This window comes from Alexandromys fortis, unplaced genomic scaffold (genome assembly GCF_014885135.2).
Source record: "Alexandromys fortis isolate MF-2015 unplaced genomic scaffold, M_Fortis_MF-2015_v1.1 scaffold_23, whole genome shotgun sequence".
In the NCBI taxonomy this organism is placed as follows: Eukaryota; Metazoa; Chordata; class Mammalia; order Rodentia; family Cricetidae; genus Alexandromys; species Alexandromys fortis.
Genome location: NW_026067907.1, coordinates 15,894,247 through 15,917,548, shown reverse-complemented (window position 1 = coordinate 15,917,548; position 23,302 = coordinate 15,894,247). Strand labels below are relative to the sequence as shown.

At 33.5% G+C, this 23,302-nt stretch overlaps 2 protein-coding genes and 1 pseudogene across 2 annotated transcripts; all 3 read right to left on the bottom strand.

Annotated features, from left to right (window-relative positions):
- Positions 1-334: 334 nt before the first annotated feature.
- Positions 335-1,312, bottom strand: LOC126497795 (olfactory receptor 10AG1-like). Its single transcript, XM_050135966.1, has one exon. It carries the CDS (start codon positions 1,310-1,312, stop codon positions 335-337), a length of 978 nt encoding a protein of 325 aa, XP_049991923.1.
- Positions 1,313-9,285: 7,973 nt separating this feature from the next.
- Positions 9,286-10,489, bottom strand: LOC126497794 (olfactory receptor-like protein COR9; annotated as a pseudogene).
- Positions 10,490-14,040: 3,551 nt separating this feature from the next.
- On the bottom strand, positions 14,041-15,021 carry LOC126497679 (olfactory receptor 10AG1-like). The gene has a single exon (XM_050135856.1). The coding sequence runs from the start codon at positions 15,019-15,021 to the stop codon at positions 14,041-14,043; it is 981 nt and encodes a 326-aa protein (XP_049991813.1).
- Between the last annotated feature and the right edge of the window lie 8,281 nt (positions 15,022-23,302).

Below are 23,302 nucleotides of genomic sequence, written 5' to 3'. Positions count from 1 at the left end.
AAGGACGTGATCAGCTATGACAAATGCAAACTGAAGAACAGAGAACAGCAAACCTAAGGAGGACTAAAAAGGATATACAGAGCTCATTTTAGCAAATGACCCCAAAACTTGGTGGTAACTTACCTGTCTTACATGCTACAAAAGTTGCCTGGAAATACAATAGTTAGCAATAAGAGCATTAATAGATCTCAAAATTATATTTTCACGATGAGTTCATTCATTCCTACTGGTTTTGCTCATTACAATAAGCTATATGTAACAAGTGTCTTTTTAAATATTGTAATTTGTTAACCACGAAACAGACTTTCAACATGATGTATGCATCTGTATTTTCCTATATTAAACTTTTCCACCACGTCAGTAACTTATTCCGCAATTTTCTCAGTGCCATCATGATGTCCTTGTTCCGCAGAGTGTATATAACAGGATTCAAAGCTGGGATTAAAATAGTGTAGAAAAGAGACAGCAGTTTCCCCATTCCTTCTGAATGATTTGATTTAGGTTGTAAATAAGTGATGCTAGCTGTTCCATATAACAAGATCACAACTATCAGGTGAGAAGAGCAGGTGGAAAAAGCCTTGGCCCTCCCTTTGGATGAAGACATTTTCATAATGTTGCAGATAATCTTGACATAAGAGACAAGGATCAGAAGAAATGGAACCATGACAAACATCACTGCAACAACATAGACAGCTACTGTATTCACAAAAGTGTCACCACAAGCAAGCTTGAGTAGTGGGGGGATGTCACAGAAGAAATGATCAATTTTGTTAGAAGCACAAAAGTGCAAAGAGAATATTTGGTAGGTCTGTCCTATTTCTACTGGAATCCCACTGATCCAGGAGGCGGCTACCAGCTGCAAGCACACCTTATCCTTCATGAGTAAAGAATATTGTAGAGGTTTGCAAATGGCCACATAGCAGTCATAGGCCATTGCTGCCAGCAAGAGGCACTCTGTGCCTCCCAACATAAGGACAAAATACATTTGTGTTGCACAGGCAAGCAGAGAAATGTTTCCTTTTAGGGTGTAAAGATCCATAAGCATTCTTGGGATAGTGGTTGTTACATAACAGACTTCCAAAAAGGAAAAGTTGCTAAGGAAAAAATACATAGGGGTCTGGAGAGCAGGGTCAGTTTTTGCTAACAGTATTATAATGCTGTTGCACATCAGAATTCCCAGATACATGAACAAAAATATCATAAACAATGTCCATTGTAGACTAGGAACATCAGAAAACCCCAGAAGAATGAATTCTATCAGTGTAGAGATGTTCGATTTTTCTGTTCTAAATTGATCTTCACCTGTAGGCATGTTAAATATGAAGTAGTCAATTCAATCCTATTATGAACTACACTGAATTATTAAAATAACTGAGTCATATGCACATATTTCATATTATATTTTAAATCCCAGTTCACCTTACTTTGACTATGATAGTTGATACTTCAAAAACAAATATGTTGCTGAAAACAATTTAATACATATATCTCTATTACATCTTTGTTCCCTACACAGATATTTTTCTTGAAAATTTTTGTGGCTTTTCATTCAAAATGAGTTAACTCTTCCTTTTAATATTTTAATTAGAGTCAAATTTCTAAAGCTAACACTTTCTGATGAAGAAACTGTTTGTTATGACTACTTTTTATCTTTATCCTCTCAAATATTCCAGGTATGAAAACCTTAGCCTCAGTTTTCTGCTAGGAAGCTTTTCAACTCACAGCTCTGATCCAGTATGTGAAATATACTAATTCTGCCAGACTTGATGCTCAGAGTTATAGCACTTTCCCGCAGAAAGGAGTGCTTAGGTTCAACTGACATGTGAATAAACAAAAACCTGATATATCTTATATCCTTAACTTTAACTTTGTGAGTAGAAGCTATTGCTCAAACTATGCTTTGAAATGCTCTTCTTAATGTAGAATCTTTATGATTTTCTATGAAATTCTGAGAATCTCATGTGTATTTTTCTTTTTTATAAGCTATATTCCACCTATATATATTGAGAACATTAATTTCTACCCTGAATCCATATACCAGTAAATAGATTTAGGTAGACAAAATTTTCTTATACTTTTTTACTTTCATTATTACTATATTGAAAACAAATTCAAATACATTAATAACACTCTTATTGTCACTAATATTATTTAAATATTATTTCTTTTCAGTTAAGTAAAATGAACCGATACAGGAACTGTAGTAAATAATTACTTTGCTTAGATGATATTATCAGAATTTCATTGTTTTTGCTTCAATGACTTGATTTTTAAGTCCAAAGATATCCTAAATTATATACTTTAGCAGCAAAATTATTTATTACCTTGATTTAACTTCATCAAATTGCGTTAGAAAATTGAAGTGTCTTTTAACCTGTGTCTTATCCAACACTTCACCTGAAATCACTCTGCCAGCAAAAGGTAATAGCTGGGCATTTATTACTTTAACATGAAATACTTACATTACCCCTGGGGACCACCTGGACTCATGTGTGAATATGATTTCAAGTAGACACTCAGATGGTAATTATTTTTGTTCTATTTCAGAGCCATGACTTCTGAATGGACCCATCTTTGTTGTAAACTCTTTTTGGCATAGATGATTCTTGTAATTTGGGGAAGTCCTCTCAAAGTCAAATGCTAATAATTGCTAGTTTTGATGTGAACTATTTCCAGGTGTTGCAGTTGAGGATCTTACTGACAAGGCTTTGCTTTCCTTTATATTTCTCCTGACTCACAAACCCAGATCATTCGGTCCTAAAGGACAATGAGCCTATGTTCTTCCCTATATTCTGGGCTCTTTATCTTGCATATTTAGAGTACTAGAACCCTTTTCAACAGTGGAGTTTGTATTCCTAAATCAACTTTTGAAAAATTATAGGTAAAATAAAAACCCAACCAGCATGAATTTTGAGCAGAATTTAGGCAAGTGTTTATGGGTTACACCTTACACAATTATCTTAAGGATACAGTCACTTTTACTCATCCAACTTGCATTTCTATTGCTATTTTAGAAAACTTTCCCCAAATCTCATTTTCATTGTGTTCTGAATCCTGTGTCTTTTTACAATAGCATTACTATCACTCATTGTACCTGTGCATACATTATAAATGGAATATATCTTGGTCTGTTTTATATCCTATCACTAAAATACGAAGTAAATATTTTGTGATTGACTAAAATATAACAATAACTGAAGTATCTCAGAAACTAGAACATTGCCTTTCCAACAATTTCCAAAAAAAAAAAATAATCTTACACTCATAATAAAGTACACTTTTGTGTTTGTTATTAGGAATTCTGATTATGCCATTCCTAGATAATAATCAAAGTCACATGGACAACTGGGTTTCAGAAAATTCTTTTCAAGATCAAATTATCATTTAGAGACTATTTTAATGCATAAAAGTTTGAAAAGTAAATTGCAATTCAGGAATACACACAGAAGAAATGCACACATGAAAATTATTTTTATAAGATGATTGAGAATTTTGTACAAGGTATTCTGATCACATTCACCACTTAACCCATCCCCTAACTCCTACAACCTCTAGAACTTTTTTGTGTCTTGCCCCAACTTAGAAATCTTTACTTCAAATTCTCATGCAACCAAATTTGTGCTCCTGAGAAAGGATTGGCATGGGGGTTTGATCCTACTTCATGTTCCGGCTTGGTGGGAGCCTAGCCAGTTTGGATGTTCACCTTCCTACACATGGACGGGGGGGGGGGGGGGGCCCTGGGCCTTTCCACGGGGAGGGGACCCATGCCTGCCTTGGGGGGGGGGGGGGGGGGGGGGGGGGGGGGGGGGGGGGGGGGGGGGGGGGAGGGGGGGAAGGGGGGAAATGGGAGGCTGGGAGGAGGCGGAAACTTTTTTTTTCCTGTTATCAATTAAAAAAAAAAGAAAAAAACAAAACAAAACAAAACAAACAAACAAAAAAAAAACTGCCTCAAGTCACTTAACATTTCTTTCTGTGTTTCTGTCTCTGCCTTTTTTTTCTCTTTCTTGTCTTTTTGTGTATGTGAGCCGGTTGACAACCTTTAAACTCTCATTTTTATACTAAGGAAGAAATTCTGTAGAAATTTCAAGTAACTATAAGCATTTGATTTTAATATTTTGTAAATCTTAGCTGCTATCACCTTTGACACAATGATTTTTTTTAATGTAGACATTGTGGTATTAATTAAAATCTGTAATATAGATCGTATTAAGTTTTACTAATGAACTTTAGAACTTTAAATAAATTTAAATAAAAATAGAGATGAACTCTACTGAGACAACTACTGAGATAAGCCTGTGATTTTTGATTTAACCATTATGGTGACTATACTTCAAAAAATTAAAAATTATATATATATTTTTATATAATTTTCTTTTTCTTTTTTTAACTTTTTTATTTTTTTTAATTTATTTATTAAAGATTTCTGCCTCCTCCCCACCACCGGTCGGAAGTTTTCTAATGAAAAATTCTATACAACCAAATGAAAATATGCTAATATTTCTATAACATTTTCGGATTCACTTCTTTAAGATATTAGCAATCTGCCACCAGGTGCTATTTCAATGATCTTCAATGAGTATTTTTATTCTCTATTTTTGATAGGTGGATTTTATATTATTGAAACATTTAAACATTTACATAACATAAAATAATGAAGTAACACAATTTAGCACATACTATGTTGATAATCATAATCTTTAATGTATTATTCTCTCATATTTCATAGGATTGTATTTGCTGTTTATTTGGATCTTGTATCACCAAATGTCAGGAAAGTAATGAATTAAATGACTGTGAGAATCTGTATTTACAGAAAGCTAAGACGGTGAATAGAGAATTTTTGACAAAGAATTATGTATTGTCATTGAGGCTACAAGCTGATATTTTTCCCAAAAATGGAAGATTATGTATTAGTTTGCCAATTTTAAATAATACAATTAGCATTAATGTGGTTAAATTCTAGATATTTACTTACTAGTTTATATCACACCCTATTGGTGATAAGCATCTTTGATGTCTTTTTTCTGCTTATTACCTTAGTAAACTTTGATGCTATTTGCATCTTTTGTACAAAGATGAATAGCAATTAAGGCATGAATTCTAGAAATTGATTTTTTATTTTAAGTAAACAAGGCAAATGGCACTTACAATTATTAAAAGTCATTTCCAAAATTTTATAGCATTTACACCCCCAGCACACATAATGTCTCACCAATTTGACTAATTAAAGTTTGACTAACAAGGATAACAACAATAGACATGCTAAGGTTGTCTGAGAAATATTCAGAATGCCTTAACTGTGCCAAACAACTAAAGACAACTATAGACTACTAAGAGCAAAAGAAGTAGTCTTCTGTATTTACCAGACAAGAGCACACCAGTAGGTTATCCAATACCAAATAATCAGTTTTGAAGACATACAAACAAGTAACATGATACAAATTGAGCAGGTTGTATTTAGGAATATATATGTATATGTATGTATCTATGCATATATATATGTGTGTGTGTGTGTGTGTGTGTGTGTGTGTGTGTGTGTGTGTGATTGTTAAGAAGGTCACTTGGTTGTTCTGGCCATTTAGACCAAAAATAATCACATAGAAACCATATTATTTAAAATCACTGCTTGGCCCATTAGCTCTAGATTCTTATTGGCTAACTCTTACATCTAAATTTAATCCATTTCTAGCATTGTACATTTAACCACAAGGCTCATGGCCTACCAGCAAGGCTGCAGCTTGTCTGTCTCCAGCCATGGCTCCATGGCTTCTCTCTGACTCTGCTCTTTTTTCTCTCAGAATTCAGTTTAGTTTTCCCTGCCTACCTCTATTCTTTTGACCTATCAGGCCATGCCAGTTTCCTTTACTAATTTACCAATCATATTCATAGCATACAAAGGGGAATCCCACATAATATAGTAAAGTATTAATGCTAAAGGAGATTGTGAAATTGAAAGAAATGTAGAAGGAGTATATGGAATTCTCTGAAGGAAGGAAAGGGATTGAGAATTTGATATATTTATGTTTAACATAAAAATAAAAATAAATAAAATAGTTTATTTTTTCTGAAAATAAAAGATCAACCTTTCCTTTAGTGTTATTTTACACTGATCGCTCAATTCCCTTGAAATGATTTTTTAAGTAAAGTTAGTTTGAAATGTCTTTTTTTTAGTTTTCTCTATTTAAAGTTTCTTTTCTAAATTTTAATTCCATTTTTTCATACAATTAACTTTTATAATGATTCTCTTCTCTTAACTTCTCCCAGATTTTTGCCACACTCCTACTTACCGCAATTTCATGCTCCCCTTGAAAAATAACAAAATAAAAAAAAAACGTAATAAAATATGGAGTCAGTTTCTGTGGTGGTAGACTTCTCCTCTTATCATAATAGCCATAAAATGGAAGCAAACTAGAAATCCATTAATGAACAAAAAGATAAAATGAATGTGATACATTTGAACAATAGAATATTATACAACTGTTAAAATGTATAACCTTCAAATTTTAAGGTATTGAATGGACCTAGAAACAATTATCCTGAGTGAGGCAATGAAAAAAAGACAAATATTATTTTCTATTTTATGTAGAATCCAGGTTTTAACCTTTGATATGTGTGGTTCAAATAACCAGAGAGGTTAGGATCTTTAATAAGTTCCTAATGAAGAAGAGTAATTTTCAAAGGATAGAAGATGGAATATAGTGTTATTTAAGTTTGTAGACTTCAATTCAGTTTTCCTCGTCTTTGAAGAGCATCACTAACTTAAAGTTGAAACTCAAATTGTGGTAAGGATGTGGCACAGTATAGAGGAAGGTCATGAATTACTTTGTTGGCACAAATAGGTAAATATAAGAATAAATAATAATGAATGAGTTTATCACTTGATTTTTGAACAGGTACCTAACAAAGCAACTGGAGGCCCCTCAGGAATCAGTGTCATGAATTACAAACCTCAAGCTCTAAACTTTTCTTGCTTCCTTTATTCATTTGTAAGAAAAAAAGTTTTCAATTATAGTTGAGTTCTTTTGTGAATATTTTTGAGTATTTCTGAATTTCATCAGTCTATGTCTACGACGATGAGTGTGTTCTCTAATATGAAAACTATGTTATTTGTTCCTTTATAAGAGTTTCTGTGGTCATGGTGTCTCTTCATAGCAATAAAAACCCTAACTAGATAACATTCTTAGACTGAGAAGCCACCACACCAGAAGCCCACACTTCTAGATCAGCATAATATCTTACTACATTTTAAATTTATCTTTATATCTATAGGTAAATGTAGCTACAAATCCTTATCAAATACGACTCTCTTTACAGCACATGGAAGCCACAGAAAAGATATTCCAAAACTAAAATGAAAGCTGTCATATGACCCAATTAAATTACTATTTATTCAATCTAATTGAAATCAGCATGTCATAGAGATGTTTTTCAAATGACTATTATCTACAGTCATTTTCTTATTAATTATTGCATCTTTAAGACAATGAGATGTGATTCTTCGGTTAACATCTCTATTTTGGCAATGTGGAAATACTTTTGCCTTGGTTGGTGGTTTTCAGCGCAACTATAAAATAATGGAAACAATAGCAGCAACAAAATCAAAACATGACTACATATGTAAGTTAACACACTACCCCTGTTCAATTTTAAGCATATCATCATAATCTTGGTTAAAAAAGCTTCAAGTCCTTTAACTTAATACATTTATGGAAATATGATGTACACACTAATTTAAATATGATAAAATTATATGTATGAAGATATTTAAAATAGTATATTTATGGCAGAAAACAATTTAGGATATTTAAAAGATTTTGAAAAGTATGTCTATTGTTATTCAAGGTAGCCATTTTTAGTTAACAGCAGGAATCCTGGTCTTCTGATTCTTATGGTTCACCTCCCCTTTTCTGTCATGCTTCCTCAAGCTTAGAAGCAGGAGTTGAGTTGAAGAGCTTGACTCTTCACAATCCATTTTGTCTGTGTTATGTCCAGTTGTAGTTTTCTTTAATAGTCTTCATTTGCTATAAAGAAAAGTTTATTTGATGGGGGTAACTGCCCTGAAATCATATAACCATATTCACTCAAACAGCACAGAAAGACTAATAAGTTTGCATTAAAATATTTGTTTATATCTCTCTATATATTTGTCTATAAATATTTGTCATCTAGCTAGATAGCTAACTATCATCTATCAATCTACCATCGATCTATCTATGTCTGTCTCATCTATCATCTATCACCTACTTTCTATCTGTCTATCATCTATCATCTATCTATCTGTCTATCTATCTATCATCTATCTATCTATCTATCTATCTATCTATCTATCTATCTATCTATCTATCTATCTATCATCTATCTATCTATCTATCTATCNCTATCTATCTATCTATCTATCTATCATCTATCTATCTATCACCTATCTATCATCTATCTATCTATCTATCTATCTATCTATCTATCTATCTATCTATCTATCGTCTATCTATCTATATATCATCTATCTGCTATCTACCTATCAAGTATCTATCATCTATGTATCTACAATATATCTACCTATGATTGATCATTTATGTATCTATGTATTTCTATATATTTTACCTATGTACTTATCACCTATAATTTATGTACTAATGTATCTGTCTATCACCATCTATCTCTTGACATACAAATAATAATCAAAGAAAAAAGTCCATCATTTTGAGACAGAAATGTAACATGTGAGGGACTGGAGGAAGAGACATGGGAGAGTTTAGAAGGAGGAAAGGGAAATGGGAAATGATGTACAAATATTTTAAATAAAATATATTGATGTGGGAGTGATTTCTTATTAATAAAGAAACTGCCTAGGCCCATTGATAGGCCAACCCTTAGGTGGGTGGAGTAAACAGAACAGAATCCTGGGAGAAAGAAGCTTAGTGAAGGAGTCACCATGATTCTCCCGCTCCAGTCAGATGCAGGTTAAGATCCTCCCTGGTAAGCCAGCTCGTGGGCTACATAGAATATTAGAAATGGGTTAGAACAATATGTAAGAGCTAGCCAATAAGAAGCTGGAACTAGCCGGGCCAGGCAGTGTTAAAAAAAATACAGTTTCCGTTTAATTATTTCGGGGCATAACCTAGCCATGCGGGCGGCCGGGTGCCGGGGATGCAGCCCTGCTGCTCATAATTCAACAATATATTAAATTAGGAAATAAATATATGTGATAGCATAGACACAGTGAACATGTGAAAAGGAATCTACACAGCTGAAACATTTCTGATAAGTGTGGAAGAAGCTGCTAATTCACTTGTCCATATAACTATGGCTCGATATTTTAAGTAAAACTCCTCTTAGAGCTGCAGTCACATCCTTGTTCCTAAGGGGGTTGAACATGGGGGTCACAATTGTGTAAAACAGAGAGTGTCTTATCAGTTACTAGAGAATGAATCTACTTTGGCCAAAAGCAGTTAATGATTCCTGAACCAAAAAACAAAACCACTACCACCAGATGGGAATAACACGTGGAGAAGGCTTTTGCCCTTCCTGTGGCTGTTGGCAGTTTCAGAATGGTGGCAATGACTTTACTATAAGATGCAAGTATCAGCAGAAAACTCATTCATTGAAGTGTCCCCACAGGCAAGCTTCAGCATTGCTGGAATATCATAGAAAAGGTGGTCTATTCTATTAGATCGACAGAAATGTAAAGAGAATACTTGACAAGTTTGTCCCATCTGGACTGGGATGCCACCGAGCCAAGAGCCAATGGCCATCTGAGTACACTCTGTTGTGTTCATGATAAGAGCCAATGGCCATCTGAGTACACTCTGTTGGGTTCATGACAAGAGCCAATGGCCATCTGAGTACACTCTGTTGGCTTTGTTGGGTTCATGACAGGAGCATAGTGCAGAGGGCTGCAGATGGCCACATAGCCCTCTTTATCAATGATCTCAATTATGCCTAATATCTGGAATATCTGTGGCTTTTAAGACAGGTGTTTAGTTTAGGTGCTAAGTATTTTATTATCAGCCATGTGTTTTTCAAGAATTAACAGTTTTTACTCTTGAAGTTAAGAGACATCGCCGGGCGGTGGTGGCACACGCCTTTGATCCCAGCACTTGGGAGGCAGAGGCAGGCAGATCTCTGTGAGTTCAAGAGCAGCCTGGTCTACAAGAGCTAGTTCCAGGACAGGCTCCAAAACCACAGAGAAACCCTGTCTCGAAAAACCAAAAATAAAATAAAATAAAATAAAGTAACACTTGAGACAAAAAAAGTTTCATTGGCATTGAGGGTCAAAAGAAGCTATAAGGAAGGTGGACATTTCTATATCTGAATGTAGACCTGCTATATAAAGGGTATCAATTGCAGATCATTGTGATAATCCCAAATCATTGAAAGAGTCGCTGGTTATCCTTACCCTTTTAGTCTCATTAGTTTCATCCTGTCCATTGTATTGTTTTAGTTTGTCAGGGTTCATACATGCATTTCTTATTTTATCATAATTTGTCATTTTGTCTTTAGGCATGTATTATAATTTCACTTGGTGTCATATGTGTGTGTGTGTGTGTGTGTGTGTGTGTGTGTGTGTGTGTGTGGAGAGAGAGAGAGAAAAAAAAGAGAGAGAGAGACAGGGACAGAAACAGAGAGACAGAGAAAGAGAATGTAAATATGCATATGGTCATACTTTCCGAAGATTCATACATGAATACATTGAAAAGCATTTTCACTTCCTCTTAGAAAGATCACTCACAACATGATTTATTTTCAGCATTTGTTGATTAAAATCTAAACTAATCATTTTTAATTCAAAGAGAAAAGATAAAATCACAGCAAATAGGAGGCTGACCACCAGGAATATTTAAAGATTTATGTGTGTTTGGTGTCCCAAGATGTTAATCCTAAAAGATATATATAAGCTAGAAAGCTTGTGTTAAATATGAAGATGACGGGAATGGAAAGTTATAATTTATTTTCCATTTTGAAGTTTTTCATATTAAATATTAATGGATTAAAAGCAATTATTAAGATGTGAAATGAATTAACTGAAAATTTCATGAACAGAAACTAGTGGGTAATAGTTCATATAATGAAGGTATGATGTTACAATCACATATGTATAACACAAAATTTTCATTTTTCTACACACGATAAATTCATGAAAACATTTAATCAACCATTTATTTCAATATATGACTATTTGTAGACACAATGATGTTAAAAATTATTCATTCAATTGAAGAGTAGGAAGTATTAGGTTTTCTTAGTTTGTTTAGCCAAATATTTCTCTCAGAAAACGCTTCCTTAAAATTAGCATAAATAGCCCAGCGGTGGTGGCACGTGCCTTTAATCCCAGCGGGAGGCAGAGGCAGGCGGATCTCTGTGAGTTCGAGACCAGCCTGGTCTACAAGAGCTAGTTCCAGGACAGGAACCAAAAGTTATGGAGAAACCCTGTCTCGAAAATCCAGAAAAAACAAATAGCATAAATAGAGTACACTACCTTGTTTTCTTTTAACTTCATGTTCTTCTTCTTACACTTTTAACCATCATTGCTTACTGTTTATGCAATATAATGAATATCTGCATTGAACTAAACTAGGTTTAGAGCTTTTTTTTTTTTTAAAAGAAAATACCATGAACAGATTCCCTCTACATCTCTAGAATTCTTTTATTTTTATTTATTAAATGTCTCTGATTCTTCTTGAAAGGTTTTAGATGAAGGAGTTTCACTTTTACACTGTTTAAAGAACAAATAATTTTACTCACATTTATGAATTTCTACATTTAAACCTGTATACAAAGGAAAAGAGAATGAAATTTTATGGTTCAAGACATTCTTACATTCTCCTTTTTTGTTTGATTTTGGTTCTTCTCTAACTCGGGGATTCATGTATGCCAAGCACTCTACCCCTGACATGTGTTCTTAATACAGTCTTGGCACCAATTTCTTCAAATGTTTCACCATGCCTACTTTTATGTTTCTCACAATTGGACAACATTTTGGGGAACCTTTGAAAATGAGTATTTACAGTAAGAAGTAAAAAACCAATAGTCATTTCAGGCAATTCTAGGAATATTCAATTCATGAACTTTATCTTTATTTAATTGGCATTCTTTATGAAATACTGACTTCTGTTACTGTAGCTGTTGCTGTGGTATTAAAAGTAACACTTAATATCAATCAGAGTTCACCAACTATTCTATTTCTCTGAAAAGGTATGTGAATAATATTGAAGATAAGGAATAAAAACATTATTTCTTTAAAGCCCAAAGGAAATATGTTAATTTTTACAGATTAATTTTTCATTAATATTATCTCTTAGCAGTCAGGAACACTTTGAGTAACAGTAGGTTAGTGTTCTTACCTTTATTAATTAAAACTTCAGAAACTGATGAAGAAATTAGTTAAACTGTGCTTCTGAATTCTGTTTTTGTTAGAGATTGGTATATATTATATGGGTGAAACACACTGCAGTTTCTCTGGGAAAAATATCTTTCCCATGTTACTTTTTAATTGAACAAAACAAAATTTTTCTTGCTACTCAGAGAGTTTAAATATTAATAAGTTGATTAAATCAGGAAAAAAATCCCATGGGCTTTAGAACTAGTCTTTCTGTTATGTGTGCAGTTCTTAAGCAACACAAAATCTGACAGAAGAAAGCATTATAAAGTGGTTAGCATAGTAATTAGAGTTTTTATACTTTTTAAGTATTTTGGATAAAACTAATGCCAGCTCAATATCAGTCTGAACACACTGAACCTGATAGAAGAGAAAGTGGGAAGTACTCTACAACATATAGGCACAGGAGACCACTTCCTACATATAACACCAGCAGCACAGACATTAAGGGCAACACTGAATAAATGGGACCTCCTGAAACTGAGACGCTTCTGTAAAGCAAAGGACACTGTGGCTAAGACAGAAAGGCAACCCACTGACTGGGAGAAGATGTTCACCAACCCCGCAACAGACAAAGGTCTGATCTCCAATATATATAAAGAACTCAAGAAACTAGACTTTAAAATGCTAATTAACCCAAATAAAAAAGTGGGGCACTGAACTGAACAGAGAATTCTCAACAGAAGAAGTTCAAATGGTCAAAAGACACTTAAGATCATTCTCAAATTCCTTAGCGATCATGGAAACGCAAATCAAAACAACTTTGAGATATTATCTTACACCTGTCAGAATGGCTAAAATCAAAAACACCAATGCTAGCCTTTGCTGGACAGGATGTGGAGTAAGGGGCACACTCATCCATTGCTGGTGGGAATGCAAACTTGTGCAACCACTGTGGAAAGCAGTGTGGCGGTTTCTCAGGAAATCTGATTACCTATTTTATTCCTATGTTCATGTAAACAGTGACTTCTTTTGGCATAATTTATTATTCTCTGGATCCCTACCATGGGTATTTTCCTTTGTTAGAAAGGTATCCACTTTTAGAAAAACTACAACCTAATGATGAAATACTGTTTGTAATTTTGAACATTGCATAGACTGTAAATAACTGTATGGAAAACAAAGGAAAAGTAGTTTTATTTTTATTATTACACCATATATCACATCCCTATCACAGTTTATCTCCCTTCCAGTCTTCCCACTCTCTTCCACACTTCTCTTACCCAGATTCACCCTTCAACCTTTTCCACTCAGAAAAGAGAAGGCCTCCTGTGGCTATAAACGTACACTGCATAAAGAGTTACAATGAGACTAGGCACATATCCTTTTGTCAAGACCGGATATAGAAAACCAGTAGAGGAAAAAGGTCCCAAGGGCAGGAAAAAAGAGTTAGAAGAACACAAAGACAAAGATTTTACTGGTGATGTTTTGCAGTAGGCAAAGCACAATCATTTCTAGTTGTCTTACAAGCTTCTGTTCATCCATATAAAGCAAGGAGAAACACTGATGTTTAACATCAGAATATGGCTAAAGAGATCGCACATCAGTATGAAACATAGAGTTCATTTAGAGTAAAACATTTCATTAATTTGTTTACAAAATGAAATTATACTCTAATTAAATGTATAAAATATATAAAAATATTTTAATGGACATTATTTTTCTCACACTGCTACCAATCTGGTAAATAATTTTCTCAGTGCCCCTGTGACATCTTTGTTCCTCAGGCTGTATATTAGAGGATTAAACATTGGAGTCAAAATGGTGTAAAACAGAGAAAGGAGTTTGTCTGTCCCCTCATTCTTATTAGACTTAGGTTTTAGATAGGTGATGCTAGCTGATCCATAGAATAAAAACACAACTGTAAGGTGGGAAGAGCATGTGGAAAAGGCTTTGGTTCTTCCTGTGTTTGATGACAATTTCAGAATGGTTGAGATGATCCTGCTGTAAGAGGCAAGGATCAACATGAAGGGAACAGTGACAATCAAGACCGCAAATATAAAGACCACGATCTCATTCACAAAGATGTTTCCACATGCCAATTTGAGCAAGGGAGGTATGTCACAAAAGAAGTGATTGATTTGGTTAGATTCACAGAAGGGAAGAGACAGAATCTGATATGTCTGCCCCACCTGAATGGGAATCCCAATGATCCAGGAACCAACCACTAGTTGGGTACACACCTTGTGACTCATGACGACAGGATAGTGTAGAGGGTTGCAAATGGCCACATAACGATCGTAGGCCATCACAGCCAGGAGGAAGCACTCTGTGGCCCCCAGTATAAGGAATAGGCACATTTGTGTAGCACAGGCAAAAAAAGAAATATTTCCTCTCATTGTAAAAAGATCCATAAGCATCCTAGGAAGAGTGACAGATACATAACAGATTTCCAGGAAAGAAAAATTGCTGATGAAAAAATACATTGGGGTTTGCAGAGTGGGCTCAACCCTTGTGATTAGAATGATGACTCCATTCCCCAACAGAATAATTATGTAGATGGATAGGAAGATTCCAAAGAGAAACCAGTGCAATTTGGGAATATCGGAAAATCCCAAGAGAACAAATTCCATAGATAGAGTAAGATTTGTTTCAATGATTTTTAGTTTGTTTGCTCTTTGTAGGTTCACCAGGTTGAATTTCATTTTCCTCCTTTCAAATAAGAAGGAATTTATGTTTTGGTCTTTATAACTTCTATTTTTCTGAATCTTGCAGTTGGAGTTTCTGTGCTCTGAAAATAGAAGGAATGAATCAAAATGTAACCAGTTTTATCAATAAGGTATTCTGGATGTATTTGTCATGTTAGATATATATTCTAATTATACCAATGAAATCCATGCAGGTGTATGATATTATTCACTTGCCATAGCACAAAGATAATACGCACATACTTGATCTTCATGTTACACTGTAGGAACATTTCTCTATCCTCCCTTGGTATATCATAGCCTCAGAATTTGTTTAAGCTAGTTCCTGACTTTTAAAAACTTTAAAACTTTCAGAATATTATTTATCTTTGAATTTTAAAAGTAACTTTGACATCTTTGAGGCTTTATTATTATTAACTTCACTCATGAATTTTTAATCTTGCATGTAGTCTAAGCTAAACAGGACTCAAGGTTTTGCCTCATTTGCCAATGACTGGATGAGAATTTCCAGTTACTTTTCCTGTGAATGGAATTACTATTTCTCTTTATATGTGTAAAACATTGAGGCTGATATTCCTTTAAAAACTTTTTCTTTCACTTGTAGTGTAGAAAATGACTGACTATTGTTACTTTGTTTTGACAATACATATTTTAATAACAAATAAAATGTATTAAATAAAAATATTTATCTTTATGCTTTTATTAAATAATATCCAGCTTTCAGCAATGACCATGTGTTAACAATTATTTCAAAAGAAGGCTAAAAAGTAGGGTATTATGTAGGAAAGAGAAGGAATAAACATTTTAATCTCAATAAATAAACAAATAATGATTTATCATTTGGTATAGCTTTGGCACATAGACAAAGATCTGGCAGCCTGCTCCACAGACACTTGCTCAGCTGTGTTTATTGTCACTTTATTCACAATAGCCAGAAGATGGAAAACAAAACTAAGTTTTCCTCAATGATAAATTAATGAAGAAAATTTGGCATGTGTACACTATGAAGTTATATTGTGCTGTAAAGAAAAAAGTAATCATGAAGTTTTCTAGAAAATGGATGAAAATAAAAAATTGTACATTGTATAAGAGAATGCAGACCCAAAAAGATAAACACCACATAAAGCCTATTATTTTAAATTTGAATTAAAATTCCTTTTTACTTCTCATATTTGATATATTTAAATTCCTTTCATATTATACAAATATTAAGAATTACTTAATTTCAGATTGGCTATTTATAATTTTTATTATGTTTGTCTCTCTCCTTCTCTTTCCCCCCTCATGTCCCCTCTCCTCACCACCTCTCTCTCCTATCCCTTTCTCATTCCGTCCCTCTCTATCTCCTTGTCTCTCCATCGTTCTCTACCTCTCTTTTTGTATTTGTAGCCTGAGGAGGGCTTTGTACAAATTCCACAACCCACAAGCAGAGGTCATAGGATTTCTTTTGGTATTTGATTTTTTTCTCGCATGTGTAACCAAGGAATTGAATTCAAGCAGCAACTTCCCTTATTGTTGAGCTATTTAACCAAACTTCAACTCTGACTGTTCTTTACATAACCATGCAATTCTGTGTATTCATTCCTCCAATCTATTGTTTCTAATACTATGTTCTAGCTCAGGGTCCTATGAAAGCCAAGCTTAAATGCCTTCAACTATTTCCTTTTATTTTTGACATGATGAAATACATATTTAGATATCCTTTAAATATGGAAAACTTAGTGCATTTACAGATTTTATGGAAGTCACTTGTTGCTTGTGAGAATTATCATGAATTGCATTCATAAAAATGGGTCAAATGGTTTATTATTTATATTTCATCATTTCATGTAATAAAAATAAGTTATTTATGTCCCCACTGTTTATTGTACAGGAAAAAACATGAGAATCAAAATGTTCGTGAAAAACTAGTTGTTGTAATGCACATCCATAATCCAAGTTCTTAGGATTCGAAGGCAAGGGTATTGGTGTGAGATTAAGGCAATCCTGGTTTTAAAAGTAAAATGTCTCATAAAACAAAACATTTTCCCAATAGCAGATGTTGTTAGTTAAACAATATTTGTTTTTGAAAATTTTAGAGATTTTTCTTTTTGTCATATTTTCAATTTTTTTTAAATTTCTTAATTCTTTTTGTCTATTCATTTTATTTGGTGTCTATTTGTTAATGAAAGGACTTCACCAGATTTTATGAAGGAAGTAAGGCTGGAAAATAGGTCAATGCTATCGTAATAGCAGATGTTGTGTCCTAATCCAAGAAAAGAAAAATTATATGCATATATAAATATGTGCCCTTTATGGTAAAAAACATGCAGAGATAGTTACAGGAAAGTACCACAGCCTATTTCTCTGAAGTCAAATATTTAACAGTATTCAGAAAAAAACATAACCCTAATCTAGTTATCAATCATGTTTTCTAGATTCTGGAAAACCCCTTCTAGTCTGTGTTCATGTCTGTTCTGCATGCCACACAATGTAACATGATCCATTGTACTACAGATACATACAAGATTCTTCTCTACTACTTCATCCGATATGATTTCAAAGTAAAGTAAGGGTACACCTTATCACTAGACTTGAGTACTTTATGTGAATCAAGATATCAGAATATCATACTAATTTTTACTGATTAGATTAAAATATGTGGTATTGCATAAAATATACAATTGCTTTTTATTCTTATTTATTTGAGTAAAATTCTGTATATTTTCCGTTTATCTAAATTTATTTCATGAAAAGTAAAACAACTTTTACCATATTAAGGACATTTAGTCACATACTACATACAAATTCTGTCAGGATTTTTATTGGGTGTCATATGTCCAATATAAAGACACAAATCCTTACAATCAAATCAGCTACTGTTCAGCAATCATGACACTTGTAATGTCGAAGAAACAATTGCTGTCTGTTTTTCCATCTGCCAGGAGAATCTTTAATACAGGGAAAATATTTCTAGGAAAGCTGTTACCATAGTAGATTTCCCTTTATTGGCAACACAACACGCTGTGCTTTCATTATAATCAAAACAACACTCTTTCATTATCCTTCTTAATATTTTCTCATAATGATAGATATGTAAAGAAATAAATTTTTAGTGGGTTACAATATTATTTTATCAATTAAATTATACAGTAAAAAATTACAGGATTACCAAGCAATAAAACTTTAAGTTCAATATATTAAAATTCATTATTTAAGATGATTAACATGAATTATTAAATCATGATCCTCAAACTCATATTGCAGAGAGAAATGAGAACATATTATCAGGTTACCTTTTTGGTTTTGTTAAAGTTGTTCTTTTTCATTGAAATACTTTGTTTTTAATATATATAAACAGGAGTTATAACACATTGAAATCAGAACCTTAGTTGTCTTCTGAACACCGTAGGTCATTTATAGGGAAAATACTTCTTTCCAGTGGGGATAACTATTCTCAATTGTCACACCTAAATTAATACCTAGGTGCCCAAGTTTGCAATTAATTTGGCAAGTGTCCACATTACAAATTACTATTGTGTATCACACACTAGACATTTTTGTAACATCTCCACAGAATTCTTCCCCAAACACATTCAAATTATTCGCTAGCCCCAGAAGAATAAATATTACAGCTTTTATATTATCTATGAAATTTGAGCATTCACATTGTTTATCTGTTTGATTTCTTCGCTGTGTTATGTTGTTTGTTTTCATTCCCATGGGAAGAACTTACACTATCCAGAGGAATGAACATGAACCACCCTCCCATCACATTGTTATGCTCTAGCAATCTAACAGATACTCCAGAAACAAATCCTTCTGAAGCCACAAAATCAATGCCGTGAACAACTGAAGAGGATTTTAATTGTGGAAGAAGAAGGCATTTAGCACATTCTGCTACCAAATGTTAGTATTTTAAAACTCTCATGCTTCATTTACTCTAAACCGCTTTCTACTTTGTCCTAAATATTTCTCAATTTAAAAAATGTAATTCATTTAATGGCTGGGATACTTTTCATTTTTTTATTTTTTTTAATTTTTAAAACATTAATACTGCTCATATTTGCAATTTCAATATTAACACAGATAAATTGAATACCTTCTTTTTTATACTAAATTAACAGATCAAGAGACAATCTGTATTTCATTAAATTCATCTCATATATATTACATGCACACAGTCAAACAGATTGATTACAGCTGAGAATCATAAAGTTGGCCTGGCCTAGCCGATATGAGAGGCATAAGTCATAGGATTTTAAGAATCCAGTCTATGGCTTCTGGGGCACTATGAGCTTTTTGTTTAGTGACTTTACAGATATAAAATTTTAAAAATTCTAAAACTTAGAAAATCCCAAATATCAAGTAAATAGGATATTAAAAATACACCAATAATGAGACAAAGAAATCAATGCAGTTGTTAAACCTACCAACAATATTAAATTCAAAGACTCATCAGTTGTACTACGGTTTCAATGCACAAAAGGTAATTAAGGGAATGCTCAGCTCCCTTAGCTATCAGAAAAATGCAAATCAAAACAACTCTGAGATACCATCTTACATCTGTCTGAATGACTAAGATCAAAAACACCAAAGATAGCTTATGCTGGAGAGGATATGGAGTAAGGGGAACACTCATCCATTGCTGGAGGGAATGCAAACTTGTGCAACCACTTTAGAAATCAGTGTGGCAGTTTCTCAGAAAATTGGGAGTCAACCTACCTCAGGATCCAGCAATATCACTCTTGGGAATATACCCAAAAGATGCCCCATCATACTACAAAAGTATTTGTTCAACTATGTTCATGGAAGCATTATTTATAATAGCCACAACCTGGAAAAAAAACAGATTTCCTTCAACTGAAGAATGGATAAAGAGAGTGTGTCCCATTTGCACATTAGAGTACTACTCAGTGGTAGAAAAACACTTGACATCTTGAAGTTTGCATGGAAATGGATGGAATTAGAAAATACCATCCTGAGTGAGGCAATCCAGACCCAAAAAAATGAATATGGTATGTTCTCATAAGTGGATACTAGTTATGAACAAAGTAAATTGAGCCTATAGTTCATGATCTTAGAGAAGCTATAATAATAAGGTGAAGCTAAAGAAAAACATATATAGATCCACCTGGAAATTGGAAACAGACAAGATCGCCTGACAAAATTGGGAGCATGTGGATGAGGGGATAGGAGGAAGGAGAAAAAGTGAAGAGAAGGAGAGAAGGGGAAGATTGGAGCAGCACTTGAAGGAATAGGATAATCAAGATGGAGGAAGGACAGATATGAGAGAAAGGAAAGAGATATCTTAATTGAGGAACCCATTATACTGTTAGCAAGAAACCTGACTCTAGGAAACTTCTCAGGAATCCACAAGGATGACCCCAGCTAAGGCCCTAAGCAATAGAGCAGAGGGTGCCAGAACTGGTCTTGCCCTGTCACCAGACTGACGATTATCTTAAATATCACCATAGAACCTTCATCCAACAGCAGATAGAAACAGAGGCAGAGATCCACATTGGAGCACTGGACTGAGCTCCCAAGGTCCAGTTGAAGAGTAGAAGGAATGAGAATATGAGCAAAGAATTCAAGACCATCCACTGAAACAGCTTACCTGAGCTAATGGGAGCTCACCTCCTCCAGCTGGACTGGGAAGGGAAAACCATAGGACCAAAGTAGTACCTCTCAATGTGTTTGACAGTTGTTTGGCTTGGGCAGACCGAGGGGCCACTGGCAGTGGCATTGGGATTTATTTCTACTGCTTGTACTGGCTTTTGGGGACCCTATTCTCTTTGAATGTATACAATGCTTAGCCTAAATGTAGTAGGGAGGGCCTTGGACCTTCCACAAACCAAAGTGCCTACCCTCTCTTAGGATTAGAGGGGGGTGTTGTAGGAGGAGGGTGTAAGGAACGGGAGTAGGAGAGGGAGTCGGAATTTTGATTGATACTTTAAACAAAATCTAATAAAACAATCTAATACTGTTACTACTCAAAGTGTTCTATAAAATTAATGATCAGAGCCACTTCCAAATTCACTCTGTGATGTTACTATTACTGTGGTAATAAATCTTTGTTCTTCTTAAAAATAAAATCAGGTAAAAACTATAAATCAATTTACCCGAGAAGCATAGATTCCAAACTTCTCATAAAATAATTGAAATTTAACAACATAAATATCTTATTTTTATAAATGAGTATCTTTTTTCCTAATGGATAATCATGCCAGAAAATCATATAGGAAGTAATAGGTATGTTTTATATTAAGAATTGTCTTTAAAATATTGCATGTCACCATTTTAAAGTCCTAATTATATTGATGGATCATATGAATCCTTGCCATGTTATTGATATATTAGCAATTATTTTTGCATTGTTTTTAAATCTTTGAAATTTGCATAACTTAAGTGTTTTGATTCCTATACAACTACAAAAGACTCATATTTTATAAGTTGATCAAATTATGTCAATGCATATGCATACAATACCCTTCTTCCCAAGACTCTTCCATGGGGGTGTATATACTAAGTAGCCTATAATTTCCCCAGTATAGTATAATTCCCCCAGTATAATTTCTGCAGTATAGTAATAATGAGTTGTAAATACTCCTAGAGAATATAAAATTAGAAACATATGGGACTTGTCAGGAAAGATTTGATATTTTTGAAGATGGAGTATTGATTACATATGGTGTAGGAGGTTCAGTACATAGTTTCATTGTAGTTAATCTATGTTAATGTGGCATCCATGAAATGGCATTCATTTAGTCACATCTCTTTTTTTTTAAAGGCAATCTTCACACATTTAGAAATGTTTCTACTAAATGCTAAAACAAGATTAAAACTTTAAAACACAAATATTTAAAGAATTGAATTCTGATACTCTAACTAGTATAACCTGGTCACCACGAGCAGTGACACCCTATAATTTATTGGGGTAAGTTGAGATTATATGGTCCATGGGGTACTAAAATACTATCAGATACTAGACCTAAGAATGATGCCCAAGAACTTATAAGATACAATAGACTAAGAAAATGGTACAACTTCCACACCAGCACCCTATTAAAAATGACCAAAATTATTTCATTAAATAAAAAAATATCTATACAGCAATGAAACAATCAACTAAGGAGATATTTACAGAATGTAAGATACCTTTGCTAGACAAGATATGGCATAGAATTAATGTCATATATATATATATATATACATATATAATCAACAATTAAAGAGAAAATAATTTAAATTACATAAAATATGAACCATCTACTAAAATACACATCTTACAAATGATGATAAGCAGATATGCATTGCACATAGAGTGAAATGTTCTGCCCACGGGACATCAAGGGAAAAATGGATTAAACTACACTTAGATTGTATATTGACCCTGTAAATTTTAGTCATTAGGAAAATAAATAAAAGAACTGGAGTGGTAGTTTAGAAATACAGAAAAATTAAAGTTCCAAAGGATATAACAGCCTTTTCTGTCTTCCTGTGGCCGTGGACTCCTGTAATGGTCATAAACTCACACAGGTACACAGAAATGCAAATAAAGAGAAAATCAAAATAAAGAAAAGAAATACCAAAAATTTATGAAAGCAAGGCAAAAAAAGAGAGGACTATTTTATACTTTTGAAGAATGCTTAAGGGGTTATCCTCTATGGAAAAAAGCATTAAAGATTTGTTTTTCAAACTAAAAATAAGTCATCCATATGGTCAAACTATAGCACTTTAAGGTAATGAACTAATGATTCTATATCAACAGATCACATAGGTACTGGTACATTGACGTTCATTTAAGTGCTTACAAATGAAATATCACTACAGCCTCCTTTAGAGAAAATCTATGTTATTTCTGGGTTCTATACTATATCTATGATGATATGTATTATAACTCATGTATGTAATATACTATTGTTAAAAAGAAATAGAGAGGCCAAGAAGACAGGTGAGGAAGGACTTTAATAGGAGGCAACTACTGAAAGTATATTATGGATTTATATGAAAATACCTTTTATAAAATAGTAGCATACACAAATACAAGTAATACATACCATTTTTTGTGTGTAGGGATGTGAAGAAGAAAAATATATATTCCAAATACAGAGATCGTCAGGACACCTCTAAATCAAATTCTATAATATTTCCTATTCAATTCTACCTACTACTAGATTCAGATAGAGCAGGAGCCAGCGTCTGCAATTGGTTATGCATAATACCTTCAAACATGGTCCCACAGAGGGGCTCAGTTAAATTTCATGGTTCATGAAAGAAAACAAAAAGACACACATGT